This window comes from Phoxinus phoxinus (assembly GCF_949152265.1).
Source record: "Phoxinus phoxinus genome assembly, chromosome: 11".
Taxonomy (NCBI): domain Eukaryota; kingdom Metazoa; phylum Chordata; class Actinopteri; order Cypriniformes; family Leuciscidae; genus Phoxinus; species Phoxinus phoxinus.
In genome coordinates, this window is record NC_136886.1 from 11,697,987 (window position 1) to 11,717,841 (window position 19,855).

General features: G+C 36.5%; 1 protein-coding gene across 1 annotated transcript in view; it reads left to right on the forward strand.

The window, feature by feature from the left end:
- gabrg3 (gamma-aminobutyric acid type A receptor subunit gamma3) overlaps positions 1-19,855 on the forward strand; it is a 106,364-nt gene that overhangs the window by 18,546 nt on the left and 67,963 nt on the right. The window contains exon 3 of the mRNA XM_079628822.1: positions 11,893-11,960. Coding sequence (XP_079484948.1) covers positions 11,893-11,960 — 68 coding nt within the window. The remainder of the gene's footprint in view (positions 1-11,892; positions 11,961-19,855) is intronic.

The window sequence follows — 19,855 nt, forward strand, 5'->3', positions numbered from 1 at the left end:
CCGCTGCACTAACCCCCCCGAGGGATGTTTACATGCCCCCACACGCCAGCCTTTCCGGAGGCATCATCTGCTTCGCTGAGGTTCTGGCGATGACCACATCATTTGATTAAGATCTGTTGATTCTCTTTCCCTGCGATTTCTTCTCTTGCACCAGCATTCTCTCTGTGGCCGTGGCATTCAGGGGTGGACAGATGGTGGACAATATACTTGCTCTGGATATGTTTTGAAATTTTCCCTTTTTCTAGGCTGTAACCATCAACTTGATTTTTATTAAATGACTTTAACAGCAGTTGTGCATACAGATTATCGTGACCAAAATAACTCACGATAACAATATATTGCGATATAAATAAAAATCTTAATTTTTTTTTATTAAATAATGCTATCAGTCAAATTCGTCTTTACTCTGATTATTTTTATTTATTTATTTTGAAGAACCACACCATCACATACTATAGAACAATTACACTTAATGACAACCAGCTTAAAATGACTTCTGTGGACTGACTTATCACAGAAATATGCAGAAATGATATTATTTTATTAGTATTATACAGTGATAAAGGCTTTGTCAGTTGACATTGGATTATACATTATCCTTATGAAAATAACTGAGATGGCTTGAAGAACACAGATAAACTGTATACTGTTGCAATGGTTATCTTTGTTTAATTAGTCAAAATGTCCTCATCTGCATTTGATTCATCTACAGCTGGATGTCCATGTTAGCCCTCAATGGGACATTTTCATGAATAATTGATGCAAAGAAATTGCATTTAAAACACAATAATAATGTTCAACCAAAATAATAATAATAATAGCATATGACATCACCTTCAGCCAATAAAATTAAAATCTATTTGCCATGTGCTTAACATTTTTGGCAAAAAGGAAGTGAAAGAGACATCACATGTTAGGTCACATGCTGTCTAGGCTCCATTGTGAGTTCATTTTAGACTAGTAATTTTTTTTTTTTTTTTTGCTAATTAAAAAAAAAAATATATATCAATAAACATTTTATTGTTCTCCATTTTTACTTATATTGTTTATTTACATTTACATTGATTTATTCTTTGATGGTCATAACTTGCATATTATTACTGGCTGTTATGGAAACATTTTGCGATCAAGTATGTTGATGAATACAAGTCACTCTGTTTTTGTATTTTTATTGTATTGTATTTTTAACCTCTTTTTACAATGGGCTGTTAGGAAACAATATTGTGATCTAGCATGTTGGTGAATTTTGTTTATTTTGTTAAATTGTTTCAATATGTATTTTTTTTCTTGTTTAAAATGTATCATCATTGAATCTTTTACTGGATTGTGTATCGAGTTCAGTTTGTGTAAAATTTTGTTGTTTTATTTTTTGGGTTGTTAACACACCCCAGTTTGGTTGACCATGTCATCCATGTAATCATGTCACTTCTTACGATGGCTCCTGGACTAAGCATTACGCTTGTTCGACTTCATGCAGTGGTGCGCAGACCGATCGGCAGCTGACTTGAAGCAGTTCATGCTGGTTAGAAATTTTGTCTGACTTGAGACAGCGCCGACGCCATGTCACTGTGACGTATGGCATCACAGTACCGTGAGAGTGATTCGAGAGCAGACTAATGACTCAGCCGGTGCCTCTTCTCAAGACCAGCTGCACAAGCTCTGATGACGGCACCGCTGTTCCACGATTGGCCGGATTCACCTCATGACAACAACCACGTGTGTTTCGTTTTTATTCTGACACCTTCATTTCCACTAATGCTCCAAAAAATCTGTATTTTTATAAAAGTAAAAGCTCTTTTCATGTAGTCGCGATGTTATATTGTGTCATGTTTATCAAAATAAAACTGATTTTAAAAAGCATGGACCCAACTTTAATGGTATTGAAATCGTATAGGCTTATGTTGAACTGTATTCTTTTTTCTGAACTTTATTCTTGAACAAACAGATGCTGTATCATGCAATACATCTGAAACGTCTGTTTATTTGACAAATATTGCATTTAATTCATTTATAGGCAAACACCACACAAGCGTCACTACGGGAAGCAGAAAGTGTCCAACTTCATCTCTCCATTTTTAGCTCCTCTTTGACTGCAAGCGGCAACTCTCGCCGATTGGTTACATCCAGTCGAAGTTGAACCCACCAAATGTCAACTTGGCATTGAGAACGGTCACATGTGAACGAAATCTTACCATTTTTGTCCTTTTCTTCATTGATGGAGTGTCCCATTGACCATTTCCCTTGGAGTTTTTTTGCTCTATGCACCTCATATGGACAGGTTTTAATGCGCGGTGAGTTTTTGGCAATTTTTCAGTGCTTGGCCAATATGACAGCAGAGATATTGTGTTGCTGTACACATTGAAGTATTTAAGTTATAATCTGTAAAAACAGCATGGAGTGATGTGTGGATTATGTCATCGGACTTGTGTGTGTGTGTTTTTTTTTAACACAAATGCAAGCTGTCCTCAAAGACATCTGTTTGGCTGATGATGCATTCACAGAGTTCACAATCACCCATAGCAAGAAAATCTGGACGATTAATGCATTCAATGTTTTTTTTTTTTTTTTATTGCCAACTTCACACTACACAGAGAACTGGTGTGACATTATAAATAATACAGCAGTTTGTGGTATTATTGGGATGTAAAAATCGACAGCATTTTGGTACAAATACTACTACAATCCATTAGAAGCCTCGAGGTGCTATTGGTTTACTGGAAATCAAAGCTCATATGTAAATGGAGAGTAAACACCAGCTTTGCTTTGTTGCAGAACTGTGCTGAAATTTGGATCGCATACTGTGAAAACATTATGAATACACCTACGCCAAACAGGAGGAGATGAAAGGTGTTGGCCAATGATTCTCTGTTGTTGACTCATAAACACCACTATAATGTGAAAGATCTTTCCGGTAAGAAATGCACTTTAAAGAGCATCCAGTACTTTTTATTTCAGCTTTGCAATTTAGAACAATTTGCTGTTATTTTGCAGTTTTGACAGGCATTTCATTGGAAATGTTAGTCTACAATGATTCCAAAGGTCTTTTTATAGCCCTAAAAGCAATGTAGAAGCCCGGCAACAGGGAGCGGTGTTGTTTTGGCAGACAGGTCACAGACAGAAAGCTTCTTAGTTCGAAAATGACTTCTGTGTGAGCAGTATACATCTACACTATTAACAAAAGACAATTTTAGCTTTTTTGGCTGCACAATTTCTCTAATGTGCACTTTAAAGACGTCAATATACTTCAAGCTAACAACAAAATAGTGTGACGTAATATTGATTAAAATAATAAATTCTATTTAAAAAAAAAATAATTCAGAAACTTTTCAGAAAAGTTTACTCCGGCTGGTTAAACACCTTCGATCTACCATTGGTCAGTACCAGTTTTTGTTGTAGGTATGTGTGCTTTGACATGGAAATCAACTTCGGTTAATTTCTTCTGTTCAGTCCATCATGGGCAGACGTCCACGAGTAAAAACATGAACACACTGAAGTTGTAATTCTATTTGAAAGAGTCACTGACACCATTTTCTAATGGTAAAGCTGCTTGCTTTAAACTATATTCCATAAAGCGGTATAAAAAACATGAGACGTTCCTTGACTGGAGTCAAGTCACTTTTATTTATATAGTGCTTTATACTATACAGATTGTTTCAAAGCAGCTTTACAGTGATAAACAGAAAATGATTGATGAATAATGACTGAATAATGATTCAGTGATACAAACAGAATTCAATTCTGCTGTAAAGCAGCTCTAAGAAGACAATAGTAAACAGTAATTATTCAGTTGAAATTAGTTCAGTGTTGACTCAGTTTGGTTCTGTAACTGTGTAAAAGTTAATCAATTTTGCAATGAGTTCAATTCATCTATAGAGATGAAGGGTAAATAGACCAGCTCAGAAGAAAACAGTGATGTCATAATCCAGCTCAGTTCAGTTCTCGTCCAATAGTGTCAGTGCATTCAAGTCAATAATATTGCAGAATATTACCAAATATTATAGCTGAATTGCAGAGCTGGTGAATACACATGCACGTCTTTTTGTTATTGGAAAAAAAAAAGAGCGCAACTCGCATCTAAACGGCACTCGCAGTTAGCTAGGCGCTAGCCAAAGAAGTGTTTAAAATCAGCTATTGCAACGACTTGGAAAAAGATTGAGAATATTTTCCAGTAAATGTTTCAAGAGGGACATCCGCCTTGCCCCAAGCCACAGTGCTGATTGGTGAGCGCTCAATCACCCCTGCTGTTATTTCACTCGAGGTTAATGAATAAGAGCACAGACATTTTCCCGAGGGCAACACGCACTTCTCTAATGGATCTAAACAACTACACCGAACTTCAAAGCGGTGTAAGTTACAAGTCATATCTCCTACCACCCAATGCTTGTGACGGTCCGACCCTCCCTCAGCTCCTCCCACACAGAGCCCTGTGAATAGCATTAAAAATGTATCACTTTCTAACACAACCAGGCTCTCAGAGCTTCTGCGGTCTTAATATAAGCTCCGACAGGCGGTGGATATTTGCAGGCAGCTGATTGGGATGGAATTTGAATTGCAGCGTCTCAGGAGGCATTGCATTTTTGGAGCCGAGATGGTACACTCTCGATTTGCCTGAGCAATCTTTCATTAGGGTTTGGACGTAAGTGAAGACGAATGTTAGCCTCCTAGAATCCCTCCTGTCCACTTTTCATTCTGACTGCTGATGAATGGATGTTCACATGGCTTCAGAGAGAATAAATACAAGCCGTTCATATTCGTAAGCAAAGCACAACACAGCAGTATTTTAAAGGAGGGAAACGTATTTGGGGGATATCTATTAAAATTTAATGTGCAAAATGGAATGGAAAAGCTGTCTTGTTCTTTTATTAGATCTTGCTTAGTGTGACTTTGATAAAGTCTAGACATGGAGTAACAGCACTAGCGTCGGCCCTTTGGAGGCAGCTGCTGAGATGCCTTTAGTTTTCACTCTAAATCGTTACTTTCTGTCAGTCTAACCACAGACGCTGAGCTAATTATGCTGTTGCCTGTTAGCAGGTGAAGTTCCAGACTAAAGATGCAGTCTTGCTCTCAATAAGAAAAAAAATGAGCTTTGGTTGACCTAGACATACTGTACTGTAATATGTATTCAATGTATGTTATGATTATGAAATTTGGGAGGAATTGTCATACAGATTTCATACAAATTGCAGTTTAATTACAGTGGTAGCTTTATCATAAACCATATCCTATAGTAAAATGCATTTTTTCATTTACCATTATGGTTAGACTTTATATCGATGGTCCACTTTAGACTTTCTATATCAAGTAACTTTGCAACTACATGTCAACTAAAGCCGAGTGCACACTGCGATTTTAGCCAGCAAATCCTAAAAGATTCCTCTGATCCTAGGCTAAAATCTGACGTATTTGATCCTTATTGAGTTGGTTACAAACTAGCTAGTAGTTACTAAGCCTCTAGTGTGGACTTTACGTTCCAATTTAAGAAAGAACTTACATATGTCTGGTGCACCCCTACCCAGGTTAGTACACTATAAGTTACTTGTATTCAGTAGAATGTCTGTTGTGGGACCAACATTTTTTTTTACTGTAGTTAGTAGAATAGTGTTACTTACCATTATTATTTATTTATTCATTTACAAGAGCAATTCACAATGCATGTATGCGGTAGTCAAAAATTATACTATGCACACAAAATAGATCCCCTTTAGGGCTTTATGAACAGATTGCACAAGGGTAAATATCAAGAAGCGCCAACTGGGTTCTTGTTTATACTTTTATATGAGAGTGGCATGATCCAATGCAGAAGGTGATTTATACTTCATACATCCCTCAGGAGCTCCTTTGAATGTGGTTTACTTTAACTGTATAGTGCAGGTTGTTGTCTGAGTTCATCTCGAGTGTTATACTTGCATAATGTACTACTGCACAAGAAAAAAAGAAAAATACATTTCATGGCATTTCTGTTCACTTAAAATTCCATTTGGATGGTGGCGTGATTGAAATTTTAAGTGCACAATCATTTCAAATCATTTGTATCCTGCATGTATTCATCGGGGATTAGGAAGTCTCAAGCATTGCAATAAGTTCAACAAAAATATTTATTTCTTTAATTAGCTGTGGGAAATATTATTAATAAATGTAAGTACATATTCATACTGAATAGTACTGACAGAAAATAGATTGATCAAATTAAAAATGTATAACTAGTCAATATTTGTATGAGCTCATTCTTTTAAACGTATTAAATAGATGAATCAGCTAAATGCAAGGTTTAACTATTTGTGTAGCTTGTTTTATCAGTAAAGTATAAAATGTACTTTTTCTTTTTCTTTTTTTTTCTTTTTGACTGCCAAGCCAAGCTAGACCCTTTAAAATGTTTTGGAAATGTAACATATAACTTTCTCCAGGCATTATAGACCTACGTGGTTGCTACTGTACATATCATTTTTGTTTCTTGTGAACTTCCTTTTATGTTCACATAGACAGCTGTACATGTAGATAGTGGACATAGAGTGAGCTCATTAGGTTTTGTGACAGACTTTTCATCAAATGTTATTTACCTCTAAATGGTTGCATCATTAACAGGGTCATGGTTTCTGTGTTTAAAGAGTTTTAATGGCTGTTTATGGGGTGGTGGATGTCATCATTAATATTCCTGCTCTCGGTCTGTTGCGGGTGATTTAATTAGTGTGTCTATGGTGATTCTGGGCAGAGAGCTTGCATGTTAATGCTCTCATCGATGGACACACACGGCTCTGGGAGGGAACATAATGGTGCAGGGGCTAAATGTGGCCATGCAGGGTTGATTGCTGCTAATTCGTTTCTCCTCTATGATGATGGCTGCGCTGACAGAAAATGTAAGACACAACATAATGTCCGGCCACGACATGGTCACTTTACAAACAGGATATATGCTGATCGCTTCCTTCGCTTTTGTGGCGACTTGTGAGATTGGCAACGTGTCCATGAATTTCTCAGCTATTATGAGTTCTGTCTCATCTAACCTATCAACATGCCCAGTGGAATTTACATCTTAGCAACCTAGGACCCATGACATTAGAGGGTTGTAAAAAGTGTGCATTCTGCTATTCCACTGTCAATATATGTTAGCTAGATAACAATAGGACTCAAGCCATTAGTGTCTCAAAGGACTATTTGTCAAATCGCATTTCAAAGCACATGCACTTTATTACAGGGATGTTGAAGAGAAATGATATCACTCAGCGGCATGATGGGATATAAATGCACGATGAATCCCTTTATCTGCATGTGACAAAAATTGTGTTGTTAGACTACAAAACTCTGCACTGATTTGATTTGCAAAGACATAAGACCTGTGTTGGACTGGATTGCATAATGATGTTTGTGCAATTTACCGCGCGAGCGTGAATGGCTGGTTGTAGCAAGGGAGAGCTAGTAAATTTAAAAGATTGCTCTTTAAATGTTGGGCGGAAGCTGAGCGTGAAATCCCACCGATGAATTGTTCATGACGTGGTTCGATAATTTGGAGGCATGGAAGAAGATGCGGGGAGGCCCAAAGTGCTCCTGCAGGAATACAGATGAATAAGAGGTAGAGCACAAGACTGTCACAGGGCGCAGACTTTAGGATCTTCTTTATTCACATGTGGCCCGTGCTGGCATAAGGAATGCTCACGGGATAATTGCGAGCTACAGGCCAAACAAGTGAAAAATGTCGATTTTGAGGTTTAAAAAAAAAACAAAACAAGTTAATTGGGCCCTTGTCTAGCTATCCCAATGCTCCAAATAGCAATTGAACATCTAAAGTATTCGTACATTTTCTGAGAGGAGTGCCTTTCCTCTGTCCATGAAAAATGATCTTACTCGCGCTGACTGACAGATCCCATTCGTGCGCACAGACGCCTCAGATCCCGATATACACGCAAACACTTCCTGTTATGACTTCTGTGAATGTTTGGTTAACTCTTGGGGAACACATCTGATGTGTAACATTATTTTAGATCCGTGCTGTAGGTAGGCTGTCTGTTTCATTAATGTTAATCAAACAATTGTGGTATCATGGGAAAAAAAGTTTAATATATGTTTGTTTTTCTATAGATTCATTTCTCAGGATTTTAAGGTATAGGTGATTTTGTTCTGGAACCTTCAGAAAACGTTAACTCGATTGTTCTCAAAATTGACTTAAAACAGGTGCAGCTCAGTAAATTTTTGTCTGATTCCAACAAATCATACATCATTTTGAAGGTTTTTATTTTATTTTATTGAGAATGAAGATAACAATAACTAATTTTTGACAATTTGCTCAATGCAACTCATTTTGTCAGCACGTGTATACAGTATATATGATTGTGATCTGTGTTGGTTTACTCGTTGTTTGTAATTTGCTTTGTCTTCCGATTCATATAAATGTTTTACACAGGGTACTTTTTGCCACACCTGCCAAATAAAAATTTACTGGTCATAAATATTTTTTACCGGCCATGAAACTTATGCTACGGATATGGTACACATGCGTTTTATTTGTCAACTATTTACGTTCACTTAACACATAGGCAACTACGGTATGTTTACTAGAATACTTTGTGTGAATTTGTTCTTTGAAGCGCAAGACAGAGAGCTCAATTCAGTATTTAATATTAATTGGCAAAGTTTAAACTTTTGTGATGATGCAGCACTGGCTCATCAACTGTTCCGAGCATCGTTCACGTTTATTCACGTTCATGATCTCACAACATTGCATTGTTAGAAATCATAAAAATATTACCAGACAACTGCTGATTGAAACCGTTTCATATACTTGCCAATGCCAGCGCCGATTTTCACTCCCATTTGGCGCTTGGCGAGTGTTAGATTTAGGCCCTGGTTTTACTTGTATTGACTTTGTTTTACCATTTATTTGAAGATAGTTTTTAGGGTCTGAGAAATTTGCTTTTGCTTTCTTCATGCAGCATAAACACCTTTTATTTTAGTTTTACCACATGTATATTTTATACAACTCTTCAACAAAATTGATCTGATCTTCAATCTTGGATTCAAAGGCTCATATTTCTTAAAGTTTATTTGAATTTTTATTTATTTTTTCAGCTATGCGCACAGATGCCTTTTTTTATTAATTTATTTTGGAGTGACACACCGAACTGTCACCATTGGTCTCTAAGATCAACTTGGCTCACAATGCTTTTGTGAAATGCAGCGCTGGCTTGTTGCTGCACAAATTAAGCATCTGTTTTCTACTCGAATTTCCCTTATTTCTGCAAGTATTATGCCTCCAAATAGTCATATATACATTTATTTTTACTTAGTTTATCCCCTTTTTCCTTGACTTATCTTATTTTGGCCAGGTGGGCACATCGGTGTGTGTGTAGAGCAATTAATGAGTTAGTGTGACATTTGATGCAGGTGTTTGTCCTTAGCCGAACTCTAATGAGCGGACATCCTCTGTTGGAGACAGACCCATGACCCCCTCACCTGACAGCACCCCACAGCTGTCAGGCGATTACCAAGCAAGAGTTTGCATGCAATAACCATGCTTCCTCCCCGACTTAAGTAAGGTGTGAGAGAGGGAAGAGTGAAGACGTGTGGATGGTGAGGCTCAGGCATAATGACATTGGCAGACAACAGGGATATATCTATAAATCTTATGAAGCATCCAAACATTCAGTGTCCAGATCCAAACACTAAGCTCATTAGCTTTATTGCACATTATCATTGCACAGCAACAATATCTGTCTAATTTGTATCATTGCTGTAAATTGAAAGCAATTACAAACTGTAAATGTAATTTTCCAGCTGTGAAATAGGACATTGGATGATGAACTGTGACTTTAGTGAGTAATGAAATATTCATGGTACTTAGCTGTTATTTCCCATATCGCATTCAAAGTTGACAGCAACGTGTAGTTCTTTATAATTAATCAAACATATCCAATAAAAGTTTAAAACAGGTATGAAGTACTTCCTGTGCCTAATAAATGCTTAATGTTTATAGCAGTGCATCATGTACTGTACTTAGCCAGGGACATGGTCTTGGTTACAAAGCATTCAATGTACTGTATAGTCCAGTCAAATGAAGAAAACAACAGATTAAATTAGCATTTCAGCTAAATATAATTTTGGGTTAAGGATAACAAATATATTTTGTTAAATATAACTGTTAAGGATATTTATAGAAGAATGCCTAAGCTGCTTTTACATAATGAAAGTGAATGATGACTATTGCTGAACGTTTCAAGCTAGATTTTCAAGGTGTAGGCAGGGATGACGTGATCAGAACTATTCCAAAGCAGTGCAAAAAGGGGGAATTAACTAACTTCTACACAGCTGCTAATATTAAACGGCTGGAAGATAAAGCACACTTTTAAGAGATTATCCCAACTAGAGAAAGAACTCCTACGTTGATGTAAACGGTAGACACTTGTTTTTTTTGTTTTTGGTATTTAAACAAAAAATGCCTTGTGTTGTGTGTAAATTCAGCTTTGCTATCTCAAGAATATATTACATCTAAAAATAAATTTAAATAGAAAAGAGTTATTTTAAATTGTAATATTTCGGTTTCATTTTCTGTATTTTTGATCAAATAAATGCAACCTTGGTAAACACAAGAGACAACATAAAAACAGCAGGATACATTATATCAAATCTACGATTGAATGATTGAATGGATGATAAGCTGCATGGCTAACACTTGAAGAATTGAAGTCTCATTTAGAGGATGTGTTCAACTGCATGTGATAAATTGCATACATCAACCACGATACACCTTGAAGTCCACACACAATTTAAATGTATCGTCTTCGTAAACTACAGGGCCCTAATGTGGTACTGTCTGCATTACTTCTAGACAACATGTATGATATCAAGGTAACTGACACTGTTAATTCTTGCACAGATGGGAATCTTTATTTTGAAGCACACAGTGAAGAAGGCATTTAAATGAGAGGGAAGATTGAAAATGTCATGCTCATATAGTGTAAGCACACCTGAGGGGCTTGTGCCCATTCGACCGCTGTTGGACTGACAGAAGTGGTCAGAGGTTGGCTCATAGGCAACACGAAAAAAGACCCTTCTCCATTGCGGTTGTTATATTCTTTAAAGATTATGACATTTGATTTGATTTTAAATTATAGCAATCATACTTTTACTCCCCAAATCTACTTGTGATGCCTAATGCATTCAATCCGCATAGTTTTATGATTTTCTATTTATATTATTCTTCAAATATATCAAATATACATCTAGATTACAAAACATTGTGGTGGCTCTTAGTAAAAATGTTTCCGTGCCGTGAAAATTAAAAATCGTGACAACATGTACATGTTTCACAGAGTTTAGAGTTGTAAACATTACCATGGCTGACACTTGACTTTATGCTGCTATCAGAATGATATGATGTACTTGACTCACTGTCTTTTTGTCATTTTGTTGTTTTTGTGAAGAATGAACCCCTCCTTCATCTCTTCGGCTCCAGAAAATGCTTTCCTAATGGAGGGTTGTCAGACCTAAGCTTTCACTCATAATGAAATTCTCACAGTTCCTTTCCTTTGCACCCCCCTTACACTTCATCTCTCGAAGTGACGAGTGCTTTTCAGCCACGCTTAATGTCAATCAAGCTAATGTTTAAAACTGTAGATTATTGTGATAAACTGCTCAAAGAGGAAATCCTTTAAAAGAGATTTCAAATGGACTCAGGGAGAGAAGATTATGCAGTGTGATGTCATCACAAAGTTTATGACCTCTTGGTGCACAGACAGTTCATTTGTTAAAAGTGACTTTCACACAGAATGCATAAACAGCTGGAGAGTAAAACAAATCCTAATATTAGTAAAAAATAATAATAATTGAAACCATTTTTGTTTTGTGGCAATGAGTCTCATGTCATCTTACTTTATTTCTCTCTCTGTCTCTCTCTCTCTGCAGTTAAACCGACAGTCATTGATGTTGATATCTTCGTAAATAGTATTGGACCTGTGTCATCAATAAATATGGTGAGTGAATGCATGTCCATAAAGCTGTTCTGTTTTGGTCAATATAGAGGTAATTTTGATCAATTTAAAGGGATAGTTCACCCCAAAAAAATTAATTCTGTCATTATTTGGATGTACAATAGTACATATGATAGCACTATATAAATGCCTCATTGATTTATTTATTGTTTACTCACCCTCAAGTCATTCTGAACCTGTCTATATTATGTTAAATTACATTAGATTATATAATTTTTCTGTCAAACACAAACAGAATTTTTAAAGAATCTGCAGCTATTTTCCATAAAACAGCATGAATAATGAGAGAATTTCCATTTTGGTGTGAACTTTTATTCCTTTAGTGTCTCCTTTTCTCTATTTCTCAGTCCCTCTCACATTCTCTCTTTCACACCTTCAGCAGTTACAGTTCAGTCCCATAGGTGACACTTGGCTGTATAGGTTTGAGTTGAAAGCAGGGCCACTAGCTATCCCTCTGAGATGTGAGTCCAATGCTTAAGCTTCATCTCCCCTGAGGCACGGAAGAGCTTCAGGGGAAAGACAGAGGAAGAAAAAGTTTCAGACTGAAAGACAATATAAAGACTTAAACTGAGGCATAGGAAGCGACAGAGGAAAATTATATATTTTTTTACACAGTGGTTGCCACTTGATATAATAGTTCATCCTAAAAAAATCATCGACTGGATCTACTGTTATAAAAAATTAAATAAAGCACCCGGTTGTTCCATATTGGATGGATTCATTCATATTCATATTGATATCCATGCTTCGATGAATATCATGTAAATCTGGACGACTGTGACAGATCTCTTCACATGGATGGTGAATTCCTCTGGAGTTCAATTCAGTCTTTGGCTCCCAAAACATCAGATTCATCCTTGAAAATCTGAGTGTGTATTCACTTCCAATTATTATAGCCCAGGGCTCAGAGAACGAGAGAGAATGGTTGGATAATAAGCACCTGAAGAAACAGCAGCTATCGATCGATATGCCACCTAACTGTGTGTTAAAAGAGCCTTAAGGGAGATGTTTCTTAGAATTCACAGCAGACAAGAATATTCAAGAATTCTGAAAGTTTTCAAGGTCTAAATGTACTAAGTTTGCAACATTGACATTCTCTTTAGACTTGCATCTGAATGGAACAGAGGTTGTGACCTCCGCAACGAACCCAGTCATGCATATTCACATTATTTATTTGCATATTCACCCAAAAGAAGTAACAATTTTTTTTTACTTTTCAGAGGAATTTGGCGTTGGAAGTCAATTAACATGAAATATCTAACTGTCTTCCTATCTTTTCATTTTGGTTTATTGCGTGGGTTTTATGAGTTGTCAGAATGCAAAGGGAGTGCGAGAAACATTTAAATATGCTTACATTAATATATTATCTCATGCTATGCGACACTGTGTCTCCCAATATTATTGTCGGTAACAATTTCATTTTCTTGAAATACCGCACACACACAATTACATTGTCAGGCAGGTTATTTGCACATCTGTGATAGGACCAGCTCAACCAACAAAGCAAAATGCTTTTTGTCTTTACACTGTCCACCTTAGTAAATAAAAAAGAGTTATTTTTTTTAACACAACTAAAGAAAGGAGAATGCTAATATATTGTCAAAGTATGTATTAGAAGCAGTATATGTTGTTGCCTGTTTGTCGTATAGTACTTGTAGTGGAGATCTTAATGAGATCTTATAATGTTTAGGACTCAACAACACCCCTCACCAAGGCATCCGTTCTCCCATCGTGCTCCATTCATGCTGTTTTTGCCCTCATTTGTTGGGCCACTGCCGTATTATATAGTGTGGAAACTCTAGAAAATGAATAAACACCTACGCAGAAGTCACAGCAGTGATTCCAGTGGGAGGGTTTTGGTTGTGCTGTGGAACTGAATCGCTAAATGCACTTCTAGTGCGTCATCGTGTTGCATGGGTCGGGTCGGGTGTGATGTACAGGGACATAGCAACCATTGTACCCTTCCTTCCACAACAGTTCTTAGATTTTTTTGGGGGAAAATAATGATTATATTTTAAGAGTGATTTAAAAAAAAAATGTCAGCCACATAAAAACAAAACAAAAAACAGATTAAAGACCAAGCTGGAGCCATTGCCAACAGGTTGCATGGAAAGTTGGTGTAACAAATGTGCAAGCACTATAATAGTCATAAATGATTCAGCAAATCATTTGTCTGTTGGCTGAACATTGTCACCTAGTTAATATGTTCATGAGAAGTAACAAGTTACGTAATCAGATTACTTTTTTCAAGTAACTAGTAAAGTAATGCAGTACTTTTAAATTTACAACAAAATACTGTATCTGTTACATTTTCAAATTAGTAACACAAGTTACTTTGGTTTCCCATGTATTGACTGACACCTCTCCTGTCCCCATGTTGAGAGAAATCGGGAGTAAGTGCAGAGGCGTTGAGTGAGTGGGATGTGTGTGTAAACATGATGGGTTTGTAGGGTAAATGTTAGCATGAATTTACTCATTCCACTTGCACAGAAGCATTCAGTATTCCTCAAAATTAATAAAAACAGTGAAATGAAAACTCCGAATATTACGCAAATCTGATTTAATCTCATTTATTCACCATCTGATTTGTGCTTTTTTTTTATTGAAGAGATGTGACTTTTCTTCTCCAATCTAGAAAATTATAGAAATATAAATTATATTAGCTATAATGCATTATTATTATTATTATATAATATTATAGCATTACAGACACCAATATAAATACTGTTATTAAAAAACTATTTATTTATTATTTATTAATATTTGTATTAGTAAATATATGTGACCCTGGACCACAAAACATGGGTCACATGGGTCAATTTTTTAAAATTGAGATGTATGCATCACATGAATGCTGAATAAATAAGATGTCCATTGATGTATGGTTTGTTAGGATAGGACAACATTTGGCCGATATACAACTATTTGAAAATCTGGAATCTGAAGGTACAAAAAAATCAAAACATTGATAAAATCGCCATTGAAGTTGTGCATTTATGTTCGCGATTGTGCTGCATTCACTCACAAAAATAAATGTTTTATATATTTACGTTAGGATATTCACTAAATATGATCTTTACTTAATATCCTAATAATTTTTGGCATAAAAGAAAAACCTATAATTTTGACCCATACAGTGTATTGTTGGCTATTGCCACAAATATACCCGTGCGACATGTGACTGGTTTTGTGATCCGGGGTCACATATAATAATTATTTTAACTGTGATTAATTACACTTATTATGGCGTAGAACTCTCTTTAACTTCTAACTTATTTAAATATATTGTGTACTCTGCTTTACTTATCTTTCTAATTATCTTTAATGGCATGCATCATTTACAGACATTAATAAATACAAAACTATTATCAGCTAACTACCAACCCAGCTTTACTTGTAATGGACAGGAAATACCTGCAATTAAATCAAGCCATTATTATTCAAGTTCACGCTGTGATAGTAGATTAGCGAAATAGAGCTTAATAATTGGTATGCAGGATGTGCCAAAACCATTGTCAAACAGGGACAAACTCTCTCGTTATCTCTTGTTTGTGGCACCAGAATTCCTGCTGGGCTGCTCCATAATTGTGGTAGCTACACATTTAATATGCCATTGATTGTTGTCTTAAAAGAGGTCTTCATTTGTGCTTGTTGTTGTTCTGATTATGAAAAACTGAATCAACTTTTAATGCAGGAAAGCGAATGTACAGGTGTCTGTGGGTAGAGCTTGTACGGGTGCAGATCTGGTCCTCTCAACGCTTCACCCATCTTCTTCTCCACCTATCCAGTAGCACAACATTTAGACTCAATAAATTAAAGGCCTCGGAGAAAATTGAGGATAGACAGGATCAATTTCCCCCAACACAACAGGTTGCTTTTAGCTGCACCTAATTCTTCATGTGCCATTTAAAATCCCAAGGATTATAGGTAACAATTATATGAAAGAATGTGGGGATTAGTTAGTTCAGCAGATTATCAGCATCACAAAACACAGTTAATACCCTGCAGAGACAGGAAAAGGTCCTGTCTCTCTGTGCTCGGCATCCTTGTCCAGCTCACAACTCCCTACAGAAAAGGTGAAAAGGTTTAAGCACGGTCCTCAAGCTTCAGTCCTTTTCTGGCTGACTGTGAACCTGGCCACACCTGATTGCCCTGAGACCTTCGCTCTTTCAACTGCGTATTGATCTCTTCCTCAGCTTGCGCTTCCTTCCTGCTCCACTGTTACGGATTGCAATCATTTCCCTGGGAGAGACAATGGCTCGTTGCATTTTTTTCCCCCCCAAAGTATGTTAATTTTGATTGATTATTGTAGCCTTAGGTTTTCATGCCCGCCTGTTGGATATCTAACTTTAGAGATGGTATGTGATCAATAAGCTGTGGTACCTGTGAGTAGGGTTGGCTTGATACCAAACGGTATTGGTAGACCGCTGAATAGATGTGATAACTCTGCATATAATGGGAACATTTGCTGTATCTCTTTAAAGTGCCCATTTTATGGTTTTTCGAATATGCCCTTTCATGCAGTGTGTAATAAAGCTGTCTGTGAATGTAAATCTTCTACAAAGTTAAGTCGAAAGTGTGTTCTGCCGGGTGTTCAAAATACTTCGTTTTATATTGTGTATGTTTCCAGCTAACCGGCTAACTCACCTTCTTACTGAAATACTTCTGTTAATCAGCTGTGGGACACTTACCTAAAACTGTGTAATGCAGATTGTCTGTTGTTCTTACTACTTTGAGTAAAGGATAGAGCAAGATTTATTTTACAAACGTTTGTTACATCAGTCATTCACGTTAGTGCTGGGCTAACGTATGCGCTGGTATTGATACAGTTGTCTCATGTGCACCATAATACATTAGAAATATACACATCCGTTTGTTGATGGACATACTCTTGTTAAAGCTGATGGTGAGGAATAACAATTGCAACAACTCATAATGTACCTCAAATGTAGCGTATCACTGAGAAACGTCCTGCTCAAGTCGAGTTTCGGGTTGAATAAGTTCTTCCAATGTTTCATTATCGGACTTGCGCTCGGATTGATATGGTAAAATCAACGTCACCATTACGGTCTTTACAGTGTGTACTGAAGGTCACCTGTTGAGGAATAAAAACGCCATCCCCGCGTCTCTTTTACAACATGGGTTCCCCAGAGGTTTGAGATTTAGCATGCTCCATGTCAACCTTTCCATGCCAAGCTGGAGCAACTTTTTTCTTTTTACGGATATGACCGCGCGGTCTAAAATATAAGTATATTGTAAAAAATAAAATGTAAAAACACTTACTCAGGGTAAGACAAAAACACATTTGGGAAGAAAGATTGATGGTGTATTGACTAATTAAAATTTTGTTAATTTTGAACACATTCTTTTTAAAATAATTTCTGCCCAAGGCAAATGCAAAAAAAGGGGTAAAGACTATTTTAGTTGCATTAGTTGTGTGTTGAATCTCACGGTTATGGTAAGGGGCATAAAGGGGGTAAGGGGTGATTTCCGAAACACGCTTAAAGCGGCTGATCAATCACAAAACACTGGTCTAGCCAACCAATCAGAGCACATTGCGCTTTTTCGGAAGGTGGGGCTTTATAGAGAAGGAACTAAACAGAGCGTTACTGACAGACTGGCAAGAGAGGTGCTAAAATAATGTAAAATATGTGGAAAATATGTTTTTTTTATTTAAAACATTCAAGCTTGAAAACTACACTTTAGACCACAAATACAAAATCAAGACTTTGTAAAGGACATTAATAGGTCCTCTTTAAGTTTTAATTATAAATCAGACAGTAATGTATCTTTACACTGCTAAAAAGTACATTTGCTTTCACGCTTTCTGAACTGCAGAACTGTGATGAACTGCAGAAAATTGTTGTCAGGTACCTCAATATGTTTAATACTGGTATTGTACCAATACTTTTTATACCACTATACCATGAAACCCTACCTGTGGGAGAGATATTGAAATGGAAACCAGTTCATTAGTCTACTGCCATTACAAAACTGGCAGCGATTCTGTCTTCTGAATTCAAACATATCAAGACCTGTCAAATCTGTATATCAGTCAGTGGTGTTACATACTGAGACTATATTTTGATAACGCAAGCACTGTGGTGCATATACATGTAAATCACATTTTCACTTGGTTTGCTTGCGCTGATAAGGCCAGGGAGAGCTCATTTCATGATGAAACTTGGCTGTCACTTGTCATTCACTCCGGGGCTCTGAATGAATGGCACATTTTGCACTGCAGCCTCATGTGTTTGCTTTAAAAAGAAGAAGAATTCATTGTTTGGTTTAAATGTGCTGCTAGAGTTATTGATCAAATCTATTTTTGTACATCAATCTGAGTAAAACTATGTCTGTGGAAAGAGCATCAATAACAGCATTCATGCAAAGGTTCAAGTTTAGTTGGTTAGTATGACTTGACCCACTTTGCCCCTGCTGGTAGATGTTGTAACTACACAATCATGGCAACTTTTCCCATTGTCAGCCATTCATAAGATGTTGTTTGTTTGTTTGTTTGTTTTTGCAAGCAACATATAAATGGCAAGTACTGTATTTAATTACACTATTGTATATGAATTGCCAATGACGTTTTTTTTGTGTTTTTGTCTCCTACCTTTCACATCACAGCTCAGTTCTTTTCCTGTACAACAAAGTAACTCCCTGCTTAACTATCACAATACGATGCATCGTTGGAGAAATTAACTAGTCACGACTGTTTCCCGAAACCGCATTGTTTGAACCACATTGTTTCAACAACATAGGACTTTTGTTGATGTCACACGCAAGTGATGGAGTAATAACTTCTTCTACTAATAAATCGTTTTGAGATCACAATTAATATCACATTATTAGTTAATTTGCAGGAAACAGAAAGCAGTTCATTGTTTTTCTAACAAAGTTAAAGAAATTATAAAATAAATATATACACTTGCACAGTACAATGCACTTTTTAAAGGAATAATAATAAGATAATTTTTTAAGGAATATCGCACAAGTTTTTATTTTAAACCGTAAACATGGCAAAAAATAAATGATTACATTTAAATCTGATTACATTTTAAAAGGTTATCTAAATTGTTAGTGCTAATCAATAATACATTTATTGGATTATCTCCATATTTGAAAGTAAATTTGTATTTGACGTACTCCTGACAATAAAATAAACCAATATAAACTGTCCAGTCATGAAAATAAATGGTCCAGTCATAAAAAGAAAAAAATAGTGTGATAGACCCGGAAACCATCTTTAAAAATACAGTGACATTTTTGGTCATACCGCCCAGAGCATAATCTATGTCCACATGTCATACTAACAAGAAACTATGCTTCAAACCACAGGCTGAGAGCTATAGTTCCAACCACACAAATGTGTGATGTTGTATGTGAATATTTCTTTGAACTATGCTTTCAGAAAACACAGAACTATTGAACTATGTTAGTAACAACGTATTTGCGTTTTGGGAAACGCATCCCACATAGAACATGGGTCTGTGCACATTCTTGTGGTGCCAAAACCAGCAAGCAGATTTCCGATGGGGAAAAGTTTCTCCCTCAGGCTGGAGTGCAGGATTACTAGGGAGGTATTGAATAAGGAAAGCAGCCATCAGCCAACATCTGCTTGTCAGTTTGAAGTCAGCGGTCATTCCATTCACCGAGCGATTCAAGCTTGGCCTTGGCCAATGACTACCTGAGGGGTGTGCAGGCTTTATTGGAAGGGTAAGAAATGGCCGGTGTGAGATGATCAAATTATTCCGAGGGCTTCTGTTAAGAGGCAATGCATGATTGTCTGAATGGCAGCACGGGAGGCTTGAAATAGATTTGTACTGCAAATAATACTGTGGTTTGCTCACGGTATGATATGATGCTGTAAAAGTGCT